Source organism: Phodopus roborovskii, unplaced genomic scaffold (genome assembly GCF_943737965.1).
Source record: "Phodopus roborovskii unplaced genomic scaffold, PHOROB, whole genome shotgun sequence".
Lineage (NCBI taxonomy): Eukaryota > Metazoa > Chordata > Mammalia > Rodentia > Cricetidae > Phodopus > Phodopus roborovskii.
This window is the reverse complement of record NW_026126540.1, coordinates 9768132-9789117: the sequence shown is the minus strand read 5'-3', so window position 1 is coordinate 9789117 and position 20986 is coordinate 9768132. Positions and strand designations below refer to the sequence as shown.

Sequence of the window (20986 nt, the reverse complement as noted above, 5' to 3'; positions counted from 1 at the left end):
TCATTTTATATTTCCACCACAGTTCTCCCCCTCCCACTCCTTCTAGGTCCCTCACCTCTCTCTGTAGCATACCCCCATTGTACTCCTCCTCACAAGTAAGAGTTTCCATGAGGACTCATTATAGTCTGGCTCATTATGTTGAAGTAGGTCCTGGTCCCTCTCCCATGCATTAAGGCTGAGCAGGGCATCCCACCATAGGTAATGGGCTCCAGTAATCTAGCTCATGTACTGGGATTGTATCATGGTCTTCCTACTGCCGCTGAGCATGGCATCCCACCGTAAGGAATGGGCTCCAATAAGGCATCTCATGTACCAGGTTTGTATCATAGTCTACTGCCAGAGCTCCTTCTGATAGTTCAGTCCTCACAAATCTCTTCCACATATGGAGGTTCTAGTTCAGTCCCCTGCAGTCTCCACAGCTTTCGGGCTAGAATTCATGAGTTTCCAAGAACTTGGTTCAGCTGTCTCTGTTTGTCCATCATGATTTTGGCCTCCCTTGCTCTTATGTTCTCTTCTGCCTCTCTTCTCCTGGATTCCCGGAGCTCTGCCTGGTTCTTGGTTGTGGATCTCTGTCTGATTCCATGAATTACTGGATGAGGGCTCTATCATGATAGGTAACAAATAATAAAGACATAATTAAAGCATTTAAACTAATAGTAATTGCATCTGTTTTCTGCAAACAGTTTTCCCTTCATAAAACAAAGCAAGGGGAAAGGCATGAAAAATTTGCAGGTCAATGTTAATAAATCATTGAATAATTTATATTCAAATCTAATAACTCAATCTCTTTTTGCAAACAAATAGGGATTAAATTATTTAATTACTTCCTAAGACAAGTATACCTTTGATGAAGAAATTTGGAAAACATTTTTTTTCTGGATATAAACTCAGAAATCAGAAAATAATGATGAATCAAATCTAGTCACTTATTTATGAAAGGTCAATCAAAGAAGAACCCAGATACTCAATAGATATAATAAAGAGAAATTTAAAATATTTTCATTAAGCAGTTAATAAAGTGCAATTTTTATTACCCTAATAAAGGGCATTTTGAAAATAATGTAAAGTCTGTGAATACTCTCATAATTAAAATAATATTGTAGCTAAGATGAAATAAAACTATAATAACTAAAGATAGCTCCAAATAACAGTTTTGAAATATAACTATGTAAGAATTCATAGAGGAAAAATGACATTTTTGCAAACTTTTAATGTCTGTATTAAATTCATGTAGATGTACCACTAGAAGGAAAAATAATGATAAAAGCATATATTATAATGTATATTAATACCAAAAAATGACATTATTGTCTCAATCTATAAGGTCTCAATAAAATTTTTGTTTTTCCTTCTGTTCTACAATATTTAACTAAATTATTAGTATTAACTTGTGTGACCAAGTTTTATTATATATATCAAAACTTTTGATTAAACCTTTAAATGTTATAAACCTTCAAATATTATGAATTACATTTTTGAATTCTTCTTGTTACCTCTCTTTAGAATGTGGTCACATTTTATAATCACTAAGCAAAATTGCTTTATACCTATACAATATTTTATAAAAATATGCTCAACAAATTTACACTGGGTTTCTGAGAGTTTTTTAGTGTTATTCATCTGATTGTTTCAAAGCACCTATTACCCTGTTATTTTAATCATCCCATAGCTATTTTCAAGTAGGCAGAGACTTTCCATAATCTTCTAGGGAATAATCTAAGCCAATGTCATGAGCTATAAAGTGTTCATCTGTGAAGAACCTTGTTTTTGACCTCACATTTTCAAGGTGAGAGAATAACTTTTATCCCTAGGAGTTTGCCAGCAAGGTAAACAACATGGAATGTACTTCAGTATAATCACTAAGGAATAAAACAGTGCAAATTGTTCCACATAAAATGTCTTCTGCTAGGAGTAGCTTCAACCTGAATAGCCAGGAGATTGAATGATCACCTTCATTCAGGAATTACTAGGCCCATCTCTGGAGTGAGTTGGATTACAAGTACAAAGGACTTGAATAACAAAAAGGCACCACTAAGGAGTCTAGACATTCAAGAATGAGAGTGTTTTTCAAGAGTTGACATTAGAAGAGCTAATGCTTCTCAGTTGAAAAATGAGTTATTATCCCTAATGCAAATACTTGACCTGACTATAAGTTCCCCTTTGGCAAAGTAGAACTAATCTTACCAAAACCATGTAGACATCTACTATGTTCAAGAACAGAATTTAAGTTCAAGAAGCAGGTGTAATTTTGGCTGTGATGTTTTCTGATAGCCAAATTGAATGTGAGGTGGTTCATCTTGAGCTTCAGTTTTTCTAAAGTAGAACTTCGTATTGAATTGTGCATTAAGTTTTTGGGGCTGTACTCAGGATGAAAATGAACTAGTAGGAGGTCCTTGGTTGTTCTGGCTCTGAAACTGTCAGAAGGAAACTCTGTGAGTTTGAAACAAATAACAGAAAAAAATGTCTGAACTCTAAACTCACAATTTAAAAACACTTTTTAGATTGATGATTGTATAATTCAAATATAACATCTTTAGGGATGACCAATATCCGGGACAGCCATGAACAATGTACTGGAGAGTAGCCTGGGATTTCTGAATTGAGTTACGTATAATACTGGTTGCCAGCATTATTTTAGGAGGTTGAGATGTGATACATACGTAATATTTTATAGTTATAGGAATCACTGTGTGGTATCCTTTTGGATCAAGTATATTTAAGCATTAATTACACTGAATCAGGAATTGTTAAATATTCATAATTACTACCACTGCATCTTAAATCTATCTAGAGGTTTTATGAATTGCTTGTTTCCTCTTAGGATTCTTATTTTTTTAATTTTTTTTATTTTATGCATATTTGGTGTTTTGCCATGTGTTCTGCCTAGTGTCATGTTAAAGGAGGGGACCTCAATTAAGAAAATATCTCCATATGACCTGGCTGTGAGGAATTTTGTTAGTGATTGATAGGGGAGGGATATTTTTAAGCTGGTGGTCTTGTGTTCTATAAGAGAGTAGACTGAGAAAGCCATGGGGATCAAGCCAGTTAGCAGCACTTCCCTCACTATGGCTTCTGCCATAGTAACTTGAATTTCATGTTCATCATCACATCAGATTCATTCATTGGAATTTTATTTCATCTTGGAAACTGTTTTTACAAGCAGAAGCACTAACTCAGAGGTGTATTAAGAGTTTCCTCATTCCAGCATAAATTATGTGAAGATCTATTAAAACTGTGGTTCTCAATCAGTGTGCCAAGACCCCCATTGGGGGTTGAGTGACCTTTTCACAGAGAGAGCATCTCAGATATTTACATTACAATGCATAGCACTGTACAATGCAATGCATAAAAAAAGATAATTACATAATTACAGTCATGAGGTAGCAATAAGGATGATTTTTATTATTGGGGTGAGCACAACATGAGTAACTGTACTAAAGTGTTCAACATTAGGAAGGTGTAAATCTGTCATAGTAAGGGAAGAAAATAAATGAATGAGGACAGAAAGAAAAAAATTACTTCGTAAACTTTCAATCTTCTTGGATTAATGACAACTTTCAGCTTGTAATTAAAGCTTTACATTTCTTGCATCCAATTGGATCTAAGTATTGTATTCTTTTGTTTATTACAGTGTAAAAGTTACTACATCAGAACTGGTATCAAGGCCATCGGAAGTTGCTCAGTGAATGAATGTATGACTTTGTTTTAATGAGCTAATAAATAGTCTGTTAAATGTTGTTCTCTAGCTGTTACAAGATATAGCCCTCAGAAAAAAACCAGTAAATGAACGGTATCAAGGTCTTGAGAAGTTCTTTACCCTTCATAAGAATGAAAGACTCCGCTCCACTCCTTCACCAAGCCTAAGAGGCAGCCATTCCTGTTCCAGGATAACATTCACAGGTAAATTCCCACCAGGAATTAGATTACCTTTGGGCCAGCCACCCTAGTCATATCCTTACTCAATGTTTTAAAATGCCACCATTTAAAAAATAAATATACTGGGACCATGTTATGATAACCCACTCAAACTGCTGACCTGAGCAAGTGGTACTTCATGGACCCCAATGTGACAGCTGTGAAACCAACATAGGAACAAGGCTACTTGAACGTGGGTGTGAGCTAAGAAGACTGGGTAGTCTATGGGACCTCTGACAGTGGAACCAGGATATAGTCCTCGTGCACAGACTGACTTCGGGAGACAATTCCAATGGAGGGATACTCCCTTAGCATAGAGACACTGGGGGGGGGGTCAGACTCTATCCCAAATGACTTGACAGATTTTGATGATCTCTCATGGAAGGCCTCACCCTCCCTGGGGAGTATGTGGGAGATGAGATTGGGGAGAGGCCGTGAGGGGGCATGGGAGGATAGGAGAGAGAGAGAGAACTGGAATTGATATGCAAAATATGAAAAATATACTTAAAAAAACAAGAAAAAATACTGGGAAATTCTATTCAGTGCCTAAAACTTTCTTTTTATCTGAAAGTATCAATGTTGTGTTACCTTCCATATTTTGGAATACCAGGAAGTAAGGAAAAGACAATAATAATATTGGAGGAAGATCATGCTAAGAATTTAAGAGCATTGCTCATTATAATGTCACAAAATAGTAAATCTTTAACTTATAAATTTCTAAAATTTTTCTGTAGTTTTTTTCTTTAAAAAATTTTTGTATTGTATTGTACAAGTAACTTAAATTTACTTTTGACTCTTAAGTGTACAACTTAGTGGTACTATTTACTTTTATAATGATATATAACACCAGTACCAATTGTCTCTAGAACACATCTTATCTTTTTAGATCAAAACTCTATTCTCATTAAGCAACTCATTATTCTCTCGTTAACCTCCAGCTAGTATCATTCTTCTTTATCCTTATATTATTCCCTTATTTCACTTAACTCATTCATATAAGTGAACCAGCATATTTCATTCAGCACAGTGTTCCAAGTTTTATCATGTATAAAAATGTATGATGTTTTAAAAATAAGGTATAAAAAATAAACCTAGAATATCACTATGTGTTTATGTTCTTTTGTGCATGTCCCGAACTTCTAAAACTCTAGGGTACATAGTTGGAAAATCACCATTAAAACATTGTGTTTATAAAGGAAACCAATCCTTTACTATTAAGGCTGTTAATATGCCATTGTATGGACTTACCATCACTAAATCGCTCACCCTAACATGAGTGATTAACTGCAAAAACTGAATCCCAGGAATTTCCCTATGATGCAGGCAAATTAACAGTCTAGGGATACCCTCTTGGCTTCTTGGCCTGTCTGTGTTCCCCTAAAGTAGTCTATTGCTTTTATAACCTTTGGGAAGAGCACTCAGGAATCTTGCAAATTTCAGCTTTCTCAGACATGACAAACTGTTTGTTTGTTTTGTAACTTCCTAATTGTTGTGAGCTTCCTCAATCCTTCATGCAGGGAATATTTTAATTAAGAAGAAATTGCTGCATAACTCTAGGCACCAGATACTGAGTTAACTAATGTTCCCTGAGTTTTGGCAAAAATTTTGAGAGGTATTGGTATTGATTATACTTTCTTAGCTTTTCATTTTTATTTGTGTGTGTGTTTGTGTATGTGTGCAATTGTGCTCATGGAAGCAGATGCATGTATTGTAGGCATGTGCAGGTATCTACGTACATGTGAAAACCTAGGTCAATATTAGGTGCTTTCTTTATTGTCCTTCTTTTTGTTTTATACCAATTCTCTCATTGAATCTGGAGCTTCCTGATTCACTAGATGAGGTGGCTTCTGGTCGCCAGGGATCCTCTTGTTACTGCCTCTGAGTGATGATTATTTTAGGTTTTAAGGTGTTGGGATACAAACTCAGATCCTCACCCTTTAGTGACAAGCACTTTGCTGACTAACAAATCTTCATAGTCCTGATCCTAATTTTTCTTAAATGCTTCATAAAATTCATCAGGCCCAGGATTTTTCATCTTAGGGAAAATATTTTTTTTCCCCGAATCACTAAGTTTACATTGTATCAGATGTTGTATTTGAGTTTTCTTTTGTTTGTAAGACTAAGTCTTGCACTCATTAAAAGGTGAGGATCTGAGTTTGTATCCCCCTAGCACTTGTGTAAAATTCCAGGTGTATCACAGGCCACTAAAACCATCAGTCAGAGGTAGAGACAGGAGGATCCCTGAGATTCAGGAGGCACATAGTGTAGACAAACTCTTCAAAAGTTTAAACACATTTATTTGGGGATTGACATATCATTCTGTAGCACATGCAAAACCCCGGGGTCTATCCCAGTGGTACACACCAACAAGTCTTTGTTCATAAACTATTGTATCTTGATGTACATTGTTATATACTCTTAAAGTAAATTTTATTTCTGTAAACATTTGTGTATACCTTTGGCATTTATAATACTTCTTTTTTATAGTCAAGACATAGGAATTTTTTTTTAATTTTCACAAATGTATGTCCAATCATTTATATGCTTTTTTTAAATTTAAATTTGAAACAAGCTTGGATTTATATGTCAATCCCAGTTTCCACACTCTCATGTCCTCCCCTGTCCTCCCTACCAACCCCCATCCCACCCCCTTTCTGCTCCCCAGGGAGGATGATGAAAACATAGGATCCTAATGAACTGTATTTTAGAACTGAGACTGAATTTCATAATATATCTCTTTTCTGTAAATGTTCCTTAATTCAGATTACTATCATATGGGAACATAGTAGAAATAAAAGAATGAGCAAAGGATTTACATGGTTTTTCTAAAATGTTGAGATAAAAATTTAATTTAACCATTAACAATATCATATATGCATTCTAATTACTCTTACCATATACTCTATTTTATCTTTCTTCTACCCCTATTGATCTTCCTTGTCTTAGAGTGATAAAACCTCATGGTTAAAATCAACTTATGGAGGAAAATATTTCATTTCACACTTGAGAAATCAAGAAGGAACTCAAAACAAGGACCTAGAGGCAGGAACTAAAGCATAAGCCATGAAAGAATATTGCTTATTGGCTTGCTCCTCATGGCTTAGTTGGCCTGCTTTCTTACACAACTCAGGACCAAAAACTCAGGTTTGGCACTACCCATCTGTGGGTTGTGCGTGCCCACATCAATCAATAATCAAGAAAATGCTTGACACATAGGACCTAGTCCAATCTTATGGAAGTATTTTCTCAATAAGGGGTACTTATTCCTAAGTGACTGTAGATTGTGTCAGGTTGACAAAAAACTAATAAGGACACCTTTCTTCTCTACAAGTTTCTTTTTCAAGTTCACTGTTTTCACTTTGATTTATGATTCACTGAGTATAACACAACTATCTCTGTGATTATTGGTTAGGCCCATCCATGGAAGCTTTGTGGGATCACACAACTAAAGGATGACTCACACTGTCCCAGCATCGATCAGTGGATTTCAAGGAATGGATAGGAATGCCTGAGCATCTCTTTCATGCATGACTCACTATTGACCTGAGAAGTCTTGTGGACACCTAGCACAGGCAACTTGATGTAGGCAGCTAGGCAACTGCAAGTCCATGAAGCTCTTGTCAGTTCATGATTGTGATGGCTGTATCTTATGAAGAAGTGTGCTTTACATTCCTCTTTCCAATCTCCTGGCATTAACAGACTATGTCCCCTGAACATTAACTTACCTTATTTTACACTTTATATTATGTTATAATTTTTCTGTTTCAGAAGACAAAGTGTGGATCCCAGGCAGCAGCTTAAGTGAGCATGCTGTTAGTGTAGTTGCCTTGTGCAATCTGCAGAGTGCTGGAAATTCACTTCCAAATATGCAACAGCAAAAGACAGGTACAGTCAATGGGAAGGCAGCAGTATCATGATGCTACCTTCCTTTGTTTAGTTGTTTGATTCTTACCAAATTACTAGTCATCTGAAATATTTTTTGCAGTTATACCCCACTCCAAAATCTGAAGGCAGAAAATCAAGACATTAAATGCACTCACTATTTCTCTCAAAGATAAACTATATTGTTAGCTATTTTCCTTAGCAACATATTAGTGAATGATATTAAAAAATAAGGTATGTTTTGAGCAACTCACAAAGAGTAGTGTAGTCATACAAATTCTTCACCTTTTTTGCTATGTTTTTATGCTTTATTTCATGTGCTTTACTTGAGTCATTGTTTTACTTGAAAATACATTTTTCTTTCATACTTGCATTCGGATCACAGTTTCTACACCTTCTACTCCTACCAGATCCCACCTCCAGTTCCCCCAGATTCACTCTCCCTCTATATTCCTTCAGAAAATATTAAGCCTTCAAGTGCCAACAACAAAATAGACAACAAAATACAGTAAGACACAACAAAAGCCTTCACATCAAACCAGGCTGAACAAAGCCTCCCAATAGGAAGAAAGAAGTCCTAAGAGCACTCAAAAGAGTCAAAGACTTGCCTGCTCCCACATTCCACAAAACACCAAGCTAACCACCATAATATACATGCAGAGGACCTGGTGCAGACCCTTCCAGGCACTGTGCTTTCCACTCAGTCTTTGAGAAACCCTGTGTACCCTGCTTAGTTGATTCAGTGGGGCATGTTCTCCTGTTATATGCCATCTCCTCTGACTCCTACAGTCTTTTTGTCTCCCCTTCCACTGGATTCTCTCAGCTCTGAGGCGAGGAACTTGATGGAGACCTCCAGATTGTATTATGATTATCTATACCCATTTTTGAAATCATCTCCCATCAATTGATATTGCATATTAGAACCAGGATCAATAACATTTGGTCTTAAATCTAATGTTTTATATTTTTTATACTGGGTTCCTTTATTTTGAAAGGTTATGATTGTATTTATTCATACATGTATTTTGTGTACACAGTTAAACATATGTTGGCTACCTGTCATAGTTATTTTCCTGCTGTATTCAGCATCAGTATGGTTAGAATATTACTCTTATTCTATCATACACGCAAAAGTATATCTGCTTTTTTTCTGTATTTCATATGAAGTTGCAATATATAGCTAAAAGAAAAAAATGTCAGTTCCACACAGTTGTGTGTAGCATGATAACACCTTGTGAGGGTTTGGTGATAAAAGAATGCATAGACATTTTCCCTGATCTCCAGAAAATTTCAGCTTAGGAGGAATAATTGACAAAAAGGGCTATTTGCTTTGGTTTAAAGCCTCTTTACAAACCAAAAAATTTAACTATATATGATTTGCCCTTATGTATAAGATTTATACACCTCTTTTTGCCCTAAAGTCTTTGGCTAGCTTAGACCTTTTTATGTGAATTTATGTTGTTTTTCTGTCAGATACAAAATTTTTAGTATCAAACCATCAATTTATGATGAAATTTTTGGAGCTATAATTAGATACCTATTGTCACATCAAATTCAAAAGGCAGCCTCAAATATTCTGCTTTCTGCCTTCTGGGCAGGGAGAAGGAACTGCGTTTTAAGTCACTGTGTATTGTTGAAAATAAGTTTAAACACATTCTGTGAGAAATATGTTACAAAGACAAATCTTCCTAAGTAAACAGCTAAGTGCTTTTATGTAGCTATTTGGGGCAGATCCATCAGTGAGTAATTTACTATGAAAAACTTTCTTTGGAGTGCCTGTCCTAGGCCAGCCACTGCCAGCCACAGCAGATAAAAATGAAATGTGATCCAGGGGCTTAGAGTACATCCAGAGATTCTCAGATGTCAGTGTCAATAGAAAGCATGTTATAATGTAAGATTGTTGATCTCATCATTAAAGATGCTGATATGTACAGAATAAGAGACCTGATGATCTCCATTTGTTAATCCTTTTCTGTTGTGTTACTATAGATTCTTCAAAAGTCTGATTTTTAAGAAAACTGCTAGATATAAGAGCATACAAATTAAACTGTAGTATATCAACTAGAAGGGAGGTGTGTGTGTGTGTGCTATTTTTTGTAGTAGAGATGATAAACTAGATATATGACATTTTAGTTGAGTCTTTAAACAGCAATAACAGTGACCAGTTAGGAAGTGTGGAAATGGGTTCTGGACAGAGGTAGTGGCCTAAAATAAAATGAAATGTTCTTGGAAGTGAAGCAAGCTACAGAGATTTTATATTCTGAACTAATGCTAGTGCATGTAGGAATATTAATTCCTGAAAGGTCTTTAATATGTGTGAATGTAGAAACTATAGGAAGGATACATGTTTAGAGGAAAGTCTCTTCCACATTCAACCTTCCTTAAAACTTCCTGTGTCTGTATGCAGTAATGTAGGACACCTTCATTGGGACACCTAGAAGTCAACCTGACTTGCACTAGCTACAACCTACTGATTTGTAAATGTTGCTTTATCTCCCCAAATGCAGCCCAAATTTAAACTTTTATTTCTCTGAATGAGTGCTTGGCACGTGTCTGTCTTAGTAGGGGTTTTCATTGCAGCAACCAAATATTATGACCAAAAAGCAAGGGTTAGAGGAAAGAGTTTATTAGGATTACACTTTAACATTGTTGTTCATCCCTGATGAAAGTGAGGACAGGATCTCAAACAGGACAAGAAAATGGAGGCAGGTGCTGATACAAAGGCCAGGGATGCTTGCTGCTTACTGGCTTGCTCAGTCTGTTTTTTTTTTTTTTTTTTTTTTTTTTTTTAGAGAATCCAGGACCACCATCCCAGGAATGGTACCACCCACCTTGGGTTGGGTCCTCCCACATTGATCACTAACTCAGAAAATGCCTTACAGCTGGATCTCATTCAGGAATTTCCTCAGCTGAGACTCCTTCTTCTCTGATGACTCTATTTTGTATATGGTTGATACACAAAACCAGTCAGAACAGTATTTAATTTTGACTGGTGCTCAAATTTCCCTTTTACTCTTTGCAAAACACTCCAGCTATAATTAATTAGTGAGTAGATTGTTTATATTTTCAATCAGAAAATTGTTTATATATTTTATAACTGATGGGGTTTATATTTTAACATGAGCAAAGATCTTGACACTTAGTTGTCCCCCACACTCGTTTTCATGAATAACTTTTACCTGAAGTGCTTCCCCATCTCTCCTCACTGTATCTCCTCCCAATCTGTTCTTTCACTAACTCCTCTCTCCTCTAAGGCAGGTCATACAATTATTTTTAGCCTCTGAATGTACTTTTCTCATTCATGTAAACTCCCACTCTATCCTTAGATCTTCTTGTGATTGCTTTCAATCTCAGAGCAGATGCTGCCTCCTCAGTGAGGTCTTTGAGGCCACCCTACATAATGCTGTTCCCCAAGTCCTTCACCACTTTCTCCCTTTTCCTAGAAGACATTGTATGACAGCACTTATATTTCTCATGTATCGTACCTTGGTCAGAAAGCAAATAGTAGCCTGTTTACACTTGGGCGAATCTTCAGTGCTGCAAACTGGCTCAGGTATTTTGGTGGAAATTGACATCAAGGACAATGTCTGATTCATTTTATAGTATCTTGATTTTGACAGGATTTGGCAGATTTAGGAGTTATCAAATGGTTTTTATCATTGAATTGGGTTAAGTATTAATTCACAGGTTCCCATAGTTGGATGGAATTAAGACATTATACTGTCTAATTCTCTATTTTGAAAGTGAGATGTGGGTTATCATGTCACATCACAAGCTGATGTCTGATTCAGTGAGGTAAGATAAGTTTCTTAGCAACCTAGCTAAGCATTTCACTAGTAAATCTTGCCATTTAATTAGAGTTCTTTATATGTTCCTAGAAATCTTAGAAAACATGTTTCTATTTTTTAGTAGTAATTCCTAGAAACAAGCAGTGTAGTAACAAGTACTAAAATTTTACAAACTTAGTTCATGATTAAAGTATTGGTTCCTTTGATAAAATATTGTTACTAAGATGCTACCCAAGAAGGTAGCAGTTGACAGATTTCTTTGAATGCTTACAAGGAGACATGAATTTAATCCAGAGCACATATAAAAGCCAGGGACAATGGAGTATGCCTGTAATCCAGACACTAGAGAATTAGAGACAAGGTGATCCCTAGAGCTAGTATGACTAGCTAGTCTAAGCTAAATCACTGTGAGAAATACTGTCTCAAAATATGATTGAAGAAGGAATTCTATATTGACCCCTAGCCCCTATATACCTGTACAGAAAGAAAAATGTTCCCCCAAATCAGTGTTTCATCAAATTCTATGTTATGAATGGACTAGCAGTAGCAATTACATTAAATATTATTTGGTGATTGACTTATGTGTCATAACATCATGAATAATTTTGTGTTCATTCATATTATCATGTTTTGTCTTTTCAATATTTAGCCTTGTTTCTCTAGTAAGCATAGAGTATCTATATTTTAGGCTCACCAAAGAGAATTTATTATTCCTAGGATCTGACTGGAATCAATCAATATCAACCATTTCCTGACATTAGATTGCCAGTGATTGCACCAGTTGATCCAAAAGTCTGTGTGTGTGTGTGTGTGTCCTCTGTGTGTGTGTGTATGAGTGAGTCTGTATTTGTGTCTCCTTTGTGTGTCTGTGTGTGTCTGTTTGTGTGTCTATGTGTGTATCTATGTGTGTGTGTGTGTGTGTGTGTGTGTATTTTTAGTAGGGGATGAAGACGAAGACTTCAATTGGAATTGTTATAAGTGGCATATTTCATGTTGTGTTGAATCTTAACAATAACAATGATATTAATAATCTCATGAGTAAAATTCTAAAGTGAAAAATATGTGCACATGAAGAAATAACAAATACATAAAATCTTTGTGTTTTGACTTTAAACTGTAGTGGAGTGTGTTTCCAACAGGGGAGATGGTTTGTGCTTTTGCTCTGTGTTAAGCATATGTGATTTATCCCCTGGGCACATTTTCTTTCAATTGGTATCAATTAGCTTCAAATTCAGTGGTAACCAGATGCTGCTGAAGCTCCAGCCAGTGCAGTCCTATCTTGAGTTTTCTCAAGGGCATCCAAGTTATTTGAGAGTTTTTTCACTTCATCCTGTTGTTGTTGTCGCTTTTGTCAGATCCAGGCCTTAATAATAATTCGTATCCCGGGGATCCAGGACATTTGATTTTTATAAAGAATTACTGCTGCAGTTGGAGTGTGGCACAATGCTGATTTGGGGGTAGCTTGCTCCTTCCTGCCATGAACATTATATTGAATCATTCCACATTCTATAAATGAGAGACCACTTTTCAATTCTGGCCATCAAAATAATTCTTGAAGGCATTTTAACAAGAATCAATATATAGACATATGTCTGTTGATTACCTTTCTTCAGAACTTTTTTTGCACACAGTCATTAAAGGGTTAGAGACTTTATTTATAATTGCGTGTAGCAAAATCATTTTTAAAGTTGGTTTCTCCAGTGTTCATTAAAATCAGTAGCCTCTGTGTGTTACCTTAGTAAGTTTTAATTAGCTATTTACATGTTGCATCCAATAGAGGTGAGGAACAAGGGAAGAAAAACTGATTATTTTATATAGGGTAGCTTCCATAGTGACTTTCTTTTTACCCATAAATTTCCCTTTAATTCTGTATAGAGACGTGTTGCTGGGATCTGTTTAGTCAATCGTGATTTCAATAACAATGCCAGTTGCTTATCTCAAAACTTTAATGAAAAGTTCATTTGTTTCAAGAGGTTACAAACTTAAATTTTCCATTATTTATGTTAGATTTGAAAATGCTTCAATAAATTAGAAAGTACACAAGAGCAATGCACCTGTTCTGTGAATCTTTGAGTCTATTCCTTAAAAATTCCCATGGCTTTTGTTAAAGAATCTTTTGTAATAAAGAGAAAATTAGGAATACTTATACTCTATAGAACTTAAAGCATCACCTGGTCTTGCAACAAAATGTTTGCACATTGAAGAAATCAACTGAGATACCTCTAAAATGAACCAAGAAAAACCTCTGGTTGACCAGTGGGAGACAGTAGTACCCTGACTTGGTCCGTCTTTCTGGGACTACTAGATTAAAGGGCCAGTAAGCAGCATCATAGAATGGATTCAGATTTACAAAACTCACATGATCTCTCATTTTCTTTTTAATTTAGTGTTTTTACATGATATCCTATCCTGGAGTAGCAGGCTGTTCTTCAGTGACAGACTCTTAAGGGGGAAAAACAGGGATGTGATGATAAAGAAGATGAGAATGATGGGACCAGGAGGTCTTGCTCAATCTGATGACTTACACCAACCATGTTTATGAAGTATAAAATCATACAGTTTTCATGGAAAGCAAAGATTTGGACAAAGTCTTCAAACTACCATCATAAAATGGGAAGAGCTATGTTCTCAGGATCCAAAACTATAGCTCCCCTAAGGCACTGGACCCAGGCCATCTCTGGCATTGCTAAACATGGGTCTGGTTTTAGACTAGGAACTGAGTCCCTTCTTGTTTTAGACAAGGAACTGATTTCCTTCTTCATACATCAGGACCTCAGGGAAAGCCCTGGACTGCCCTAGCCCTTAACACTATCCTATTTGTCTTCATATATAAGAATATATAAATAAAATTCTGATAAGTTAATTAGTTCTCTAGGAGTAAACCCTGTTATTCTATATTTCCCCTTTTCAAGGTACAGTGTGGTACTTTTGTATAACTTAAGGAACATGTAAGAGTGTCAGCTTTTGATAGACTAGAATGGAGAGAGTATACTATACTGTTCTGAAGCTGGCTGGTCAGATTCATACATTCCTTTAGATGCACTGAAAATTAGGTTCTCTTTTTCCCAAGTGCTGAAAAATGGCTCAGAGGAGTTCATTATGTTATTGAGGTTATAATTTGAGATTAATTAATTGCAGATGGCTAAAATAAATGACACTCCAAAACCACCAGTATTATTGGATGCTTGGTAGTAATTTGTATTGTTAAGACACACTGGGAGGTAGGTCACATTGGATGGTTTAGTTAGTAAAGACCCTGAGTTTGACACCCTAGAATCCACCTAAAAATGACAGGCATGATGGGGTGTGTGTGTGTGTGTGTGTGTGTGTGTGTGTGTGTGTGTGTGTGTGCTGGGATGGTGGCTATAAGAACAACACTGGGCTCACTGGCCAAACACTAAACCCTAAATAGTAAACATAAGCCAATGGGAGAATTTCTCTCAAATTATTTAGATGGTGTTCCTGATGGGGAGAACTACAATCTCCATAAACATGTGTGCATGTTTGTGTGCATTTGCAAATAAACATACATGAGCATTCTTGGGATCTTAAAGCAGTTGGTTGCTTTCTTTTCTTCTTGTAGGCCAGAAATCACAGAGACCTTCAACAGCAAACTTTCCTGTGTCCAGCTGGGCTCATAAAGATTCCAGCTGCCCTTTGTCCTCTTGTCCTCGATCAATGAGTGTAGCAGCTGCTCATTCTCTATCCAGAGCTGCTTCTGAAATCTCAGAAATTGAGTACATTGATGTCACTGACCAGAACCAGCCACTGTTAGATAACACTGCAGATCAACAAGCTTTAGACAGTTTGGAGAACGAACTGAAAGTGCTGAGAAAACTTTCAGGTAAATGGTAGATTTATTTACAAAATGTTTTTTTTTTCTTTTTTCTTTTTATTTTATATAACCAAGTTCATTTAAATGAAAACAAACATTTATAGACGATATCTGGGAATTTGGGTGTTGTTCTTTCCAAACTACTTCCTGCTGGTAAGGGGCACTGTTATGGGGGATTCGAAGAAGATTCAGACATCCTGGCTGTAGTCTGCAAGGCTGCTTTGTCCAGCTGTTTTGAATGTAGGATCACCTCATACTCTGTTTCAGGTGGTCTGGCTTGATCAAACCACATTAGTATGGAAGGAATCCACATCTTTTCATTTTCTGTGGAAACAAAAATAGAAAACTTTTTCCCCAATAACTTGTCCTTGAACTTAAATTATGGAGTCAAAGCATTTTTTTAATTTAATTTATTATTTTATATGTCGATCCCAGTGCTCTCTCCCTCCCTCCCTCCAACCTCCCTCACTCCCTCCTTTCCTCCCTCCTTTCTTCCCTCCCTTTTACGATCTCTGCCCTCTCACATTCACTCTAACCACTCTCCCATCCCCACATCACAATTCCATACATAGGGGAATGTCATCCAATAGGAGCCATGTAGGTCTGACAGGTCATGTGAAGTAGGGACTAAGGCTTCTCTCCTGTCTCTAGATTAAGGCAGTTATCCCTCCATGGGGGATGTTTTCGCAAAGTCCTTTTGTGCACCAGGGATACATCCTGGCTCCACTGTCTGAGGTCCCTTAGACTGCTCAGTGCTTCTGGTTGAGACCCATATTCGGGGGGGCCTGAGTCAGTCCCATGCTGGCTTCCCAGCTATCAGTCTGGTGGCCTGTTAGCTACTCCTTGTTCAGGTAAGCTGTCTGTATGTGTTTCTGCCACCTAGTCTTGTCCTCCCCCTCTGCTTCTGGATTCTAATTCGACTCAGTGTATATGTATGGGTGTTTGCTTCTGTTTCCAACAGGCATTAGTTAAGGGCTCCATGGATAAGTAAGTTGTTGATCTCACTCTCCAGGAAGGGCATTTATGGTAGCCTTTCCACAGAAGCTCAAATTGTTAGTTGGCAGCAGTCTTGTAGTTCTCTAGACCTTTCTTTGTGTTCAATTTTATCTTCAAACCAATATTGGCTCCTTATTTTATGTTCTTTCTCTCTCTCTCTCTCTCTCTCTCTCTCTCTCTCTCTGTCTCTCTCTCTCTCTTTCCTGTCTTCTATTCCTAACCAGGCTAAATCTTCCTGGTTGCACATGTTTTCCTTTCCTCCCCCTTGTTTTCTCCTACTTCAAACTCCATTCGCTGCCCCACCTTCCCCTGAGCTCTGGGGTACTTGTCCATTACCAGTTCTGTGAGGGACTTTATATGAATCTCTTAGAATACACCTTGTATCCTAGTTCATCTGGTGTTGTGAATTATAGGCTGGTGATCCTTTGCTCTAGGTCTAAAATCCATATATGAGTGAGTACATACTGTGTTCCTCTTTTTGTGACTGGGTTACCTCATTCAGGATGGTTTCTTCAAGTGCCAACTACTTGTCTGCGAATTTCAAGATACCATTATATTTTTCTGCAGAATAGTATTCCATTGAGTAGATGTGCCACATATTCATTATCCATTCTTCAATTGAGGGGCATCTAGGTTGCTTCCAGGTTCTTGCTATTACAAATAGTGATGCTATGAACATAGTTGAACAGATGTCTTTGTTGCATGGATGTGAATCCTTTGGGTATATGCCTAAAAGTTGGATTGCCGGGTCCTGTGGTAAACTAATTCCCATTTTCCTGAGGAACCGCCATACTGATCTCCAAAGTGGCTGTATGAGTTTGCATTCCCACCAGCAGTGGAGGAGGGTTCCCCTTTCTCCACATCCTCTCCAACATAAGTCATCACTGGTGTTTCTAATTTTAGCCATTCTGGCAGGAGTAAGATGGTATCTCAAAGTAGTTTTGATTTGCATTTCCCTGATAGCTAGGGATGTGGAGCATTTTCTTAAGTGTCTTTCAGCCTTTTTGATTTCCTGATTTCCTCTATTGAGAATTCTTTCTTCAGTTGTGTACCCCATTTTTTAATAGGGTTATTTGATGGATTGTTGACTAGTTTCTTGAGTTCTTAGTACATTTTGGAGAACAGCCCTTTGTTGGATATAGGATTGGTGAAAATCTTTTCCCAGTCAGTGGGCTGCCATTTGTTCTTGTCTACTGTGTCTTTTGCCTTACAGAAGCTTCTACGTTTGAAGAGGTCCAATTTATTGTTTCTCTCAGTGTCTGTGCCCCAGGAGTTATGTTCAGGAAGCAGTCTCCTATACCAATTTTTTCAATGGTACCTCCTACTTTCTCTTCTAAGAGGTTCAATGTGGCTGGATTGATGTTGAGGTCTTTGATCCATTTGGACTTGAGTTTTGTGCATGGCGACAGACATGGGTCTATCTGCAGTCTTCTACACACCCTCATCCAATTGTGCCAGCACCATTTGTTGAAGATGCTGTCCTCTCCCCATTGTATAATTTTAGCTGTTTTGTTGAAAATCAGGTGTTCATAGGTGTGTGGGTTAATATCAGGATTTTCAATTCGATTCCATTGGTCTACCTGTCTATTTTTATGCCAATACTAGGCTGTTTTCAGAACTATAGCTCTGTAGTAGAGCTTAAAGTCAGGAATGGTGATGCCTCCTGAAGTTCTTTTATTGTATATTGCTGTTTTGGCTATCCTGGTTTTATTTATTTATTTATTTATTTATTTATTTTTATTTAATTTTATATAACAATGTCCAATTAAATGAAAACAAACATTTATACACAATATTTGGGAATTTGGGCGTCGTTCTTTCCAAACTACTTCCTGCTGGTAAGGGGCGCTGTCTTGGGGGATTCGAAGAAGATTCAGATATCCTAGCTGTAGTCTGTAGGGCTGTTTTGTCCAGCTGTTTGGAATGTAGGATCAGCTTGTACTCTGTTTCAGGCGGTCTGGTGTGATCAAACCGCATTAGTCTGGAAGGAATCCACATCTTTTCATTTTCTGTGGAAACAAAAATAGAAATACTTTTCCCCAGTAACTTGTTCTTCAACTTAAATTTTGGAGTCAAAGCGTTTTTTTTTTTTTTTTTTTTTTTTTAATTTATTATTTTACATGTCGATCCCAGTTCTCTCTCCCTCCCTCCCTCCCTCCCTCCCCTCCAGCCCTCCCTCCCTCTTTCCCTCCCTTTTGCCCTCTCTACCCTCTCCCATGCACTCTAAACACCCTCCCCTCCCAACCCGCCACCACAATACCATATGTAGGGGAATGCCATCCAGTTGGGGTCATGTAGATCTGACAGGTCCTGTGAAGTAGGGACTGGGGCTTCTCTCCTATCTCTAGAATAAGGCAGTTATCCCTCCATGGGGGATATGTTTGCAAAGTCCTTTTGTGCACCAGGGATACATCCTGGCTCCACTGTCTGAGGTCTCTTAGACTGCTCAGACCTTCTGGCTGAGACCCATATTCAGGGGGGTCCGAGTCAGTCCCCTGTTGGCTTCCCAGCTATCAGTCTAGTGGCCCTTAGCTCCTCCTTGTTCAGGTAAGCTGTCTCTATGTACTTCTACCGCATGGTCTTGTCCTCTCCATCTGCTTCTGGGTTCTAGTTCAACTCAGTGTTTATGTATGGGTGTTTGCTCCTGTTTTCAACAGGCATTAGTTGAGGACTCCATGGAGAAGTTAGTTGTTGATCTCACTCTCCGGGAAGGGCATTTATGATAGCCTTTCCACAGGTGCTGAGATTGTGAGTTGGGAGCAGTCTTGTAGTTCCCTCGACCTTTCTTTGTGTTCAACTTTATCTTCAAACCAATATTGGCTCCCTCTTTTATGTTCTCTCTCTCTGTCTCTGTCTCTCTCTCTGTCTCTCTCTCTCTCTCTTTCCTATTATCCATTCCTAACCAGGCTCAATGCTCCTGGTCGCACATGCCTTCCTCTCCTCCCTCTCATTTTCTCCTACTTCTCTCTCCATTAGCTGTCCTCCCCCACTTTACCTGAGGTCTGGGGGACTTGTCCCTTCCCAGTTCTGTGAGGGACTTATATGAATCTCTTAGAATACAACTTGTATCCTAGTTCCTCTGGTGATGTGAATTATAGGCTGGTGATCATTTGATCTAGTTCTAAAATTCATATATGAGTGAGTACATACTATGTTTCTCTTTTTGTGACTGGGTTACCTCATTCAGGATGGTTTCTTCAAGTGCCATCCACTTGCCTGCGAATTTCAAGTTACCATTATTTTTTTCTGCAGAGTAGTATTCCATTGTGTAGATGTGCCACATCTTCATTAACCATTCTTCAATTGAATGGCATCTAGGTTACTTCCAGGTTCTTGCTATTACAAATAGTGCTGCTATGAACATAGTTGAACAGATGTCTTTGTTGCATTGATGTGAATCCTTTGGGTATATGCCTAAGAGGGGGATTGCCGGGTCCTGTTGTATAATAATTCCCATTTTCCTGAGGAACCGCCATACTGATCTCCAAAATGGATGTATGAGTTTGCACTCCCACCAACAGTGGAGGAGTGTTCCACATTCTCCACATCCTCTCCAACATAAGTCATCACTGGTGTTTCTAATTTTAGCCATTCTGGCAGGGGTAAGATGGTATCTCAAAGTTGTTTTGATTTGCATTTCCCTGATAGCTAAGGATGTGGAGCATTTTCTTAAGTGTCTTTCAGCCTTTTTGATTTCCTCCATTGAGAATTCTTTCTTCAGTTCTGTACCCCATTTTTTAATAGGGTTATTTGGTGATTTGTTGACTAGTTTCTTGAGTTCTTTGTATATTTTGGAAATCAGCCCTTTGTCGGATATAGGATTAGTGAAAATCTTTTCCCAGTCAGTGGGCTGCCGTTTGGTCTTGTCAACTGTGTCCTTTGCCTTACAGAAGCTTCTAAGTTTGAAGAGGTCCCATTTATTAATTGTTTCTTTCAGTGTCTGTGCCCCTGGAGTTATGTTCAAGAAGCGGTCTCCTACACCAATTTATTCAAGGGTACCTCCTACTTTCTCTTCTAAGAGGTTCAATGTGGCTGGATTGATGTTGAGGTCTTTGATCCATTTGGACTTGAGTTTTGTGCATGGCGACAGACATGGGTCTATCTGCAGTCTTCTACACACCCTCATCCAATTGTGCCAGCACCATTTGTTGAAAATGCTGTCTTTGCCCCATTGCATAATTTTAGCTATTTTGTCGAAAATCAGGTGTTCATATGTGCGTGGATTAATATCAGGATTTTCAATCGATTCCATTCGTCTACCTGTCCATTTTTATGCCAATACCAGACTGTTTTCAGAACTATAGCTCTGTAGTAGAGCTTAAAGTCAGGAATGGTGATGCCTCCTGAAGTTCTTTTATTGTATAGGGTTGTTTTGGCTATCCTGGGTCTTTTGTTTTTCCATATAAAGTTGATTATTATCCTTTCAAGTTCGGTGAAGAATTGTGGTGGGATTTTAATGGGGCTTGCATTGAATCTGTAGATTGCTTTTGGTAAGATTGCCATTTTTACTATGTTTATCCTACCTAACCAAGAGGATGGGAGATCTTTCCATTTTCTGGTATCTTCTTTA

The 20986-nt window shown here is 37.6% G+C and overlaps 1 protein-coding gene across 1 annotated transcript in view; it reads left to right on the top strand.

Annotated features, from left to right (window-relative positions):
* The window catches only part of Zbbx (zinc finger B-box domain containing), a 121384-nt gene that overhangs the window by 85812 nt on the left and 14586 nt on the right, over window positions 1-20986 (top strand). Inside the window, exons 17-19 of the mRNA XM_051199271.1 lie at window positions 3747-3900; window positions 7684-7800; window positions 15169-15429. Of these exons, the coding sequence (XP_051055228.1) occupies window positions 3747-3900; window positions 7684-7800; window positions 15169-15429 (532 nt within the window). The remainder of the gene's footprint in view (window positions 1-3746; window positions 3901-7683; window positions 7801-15168; window positions 15430-20986) is intronic.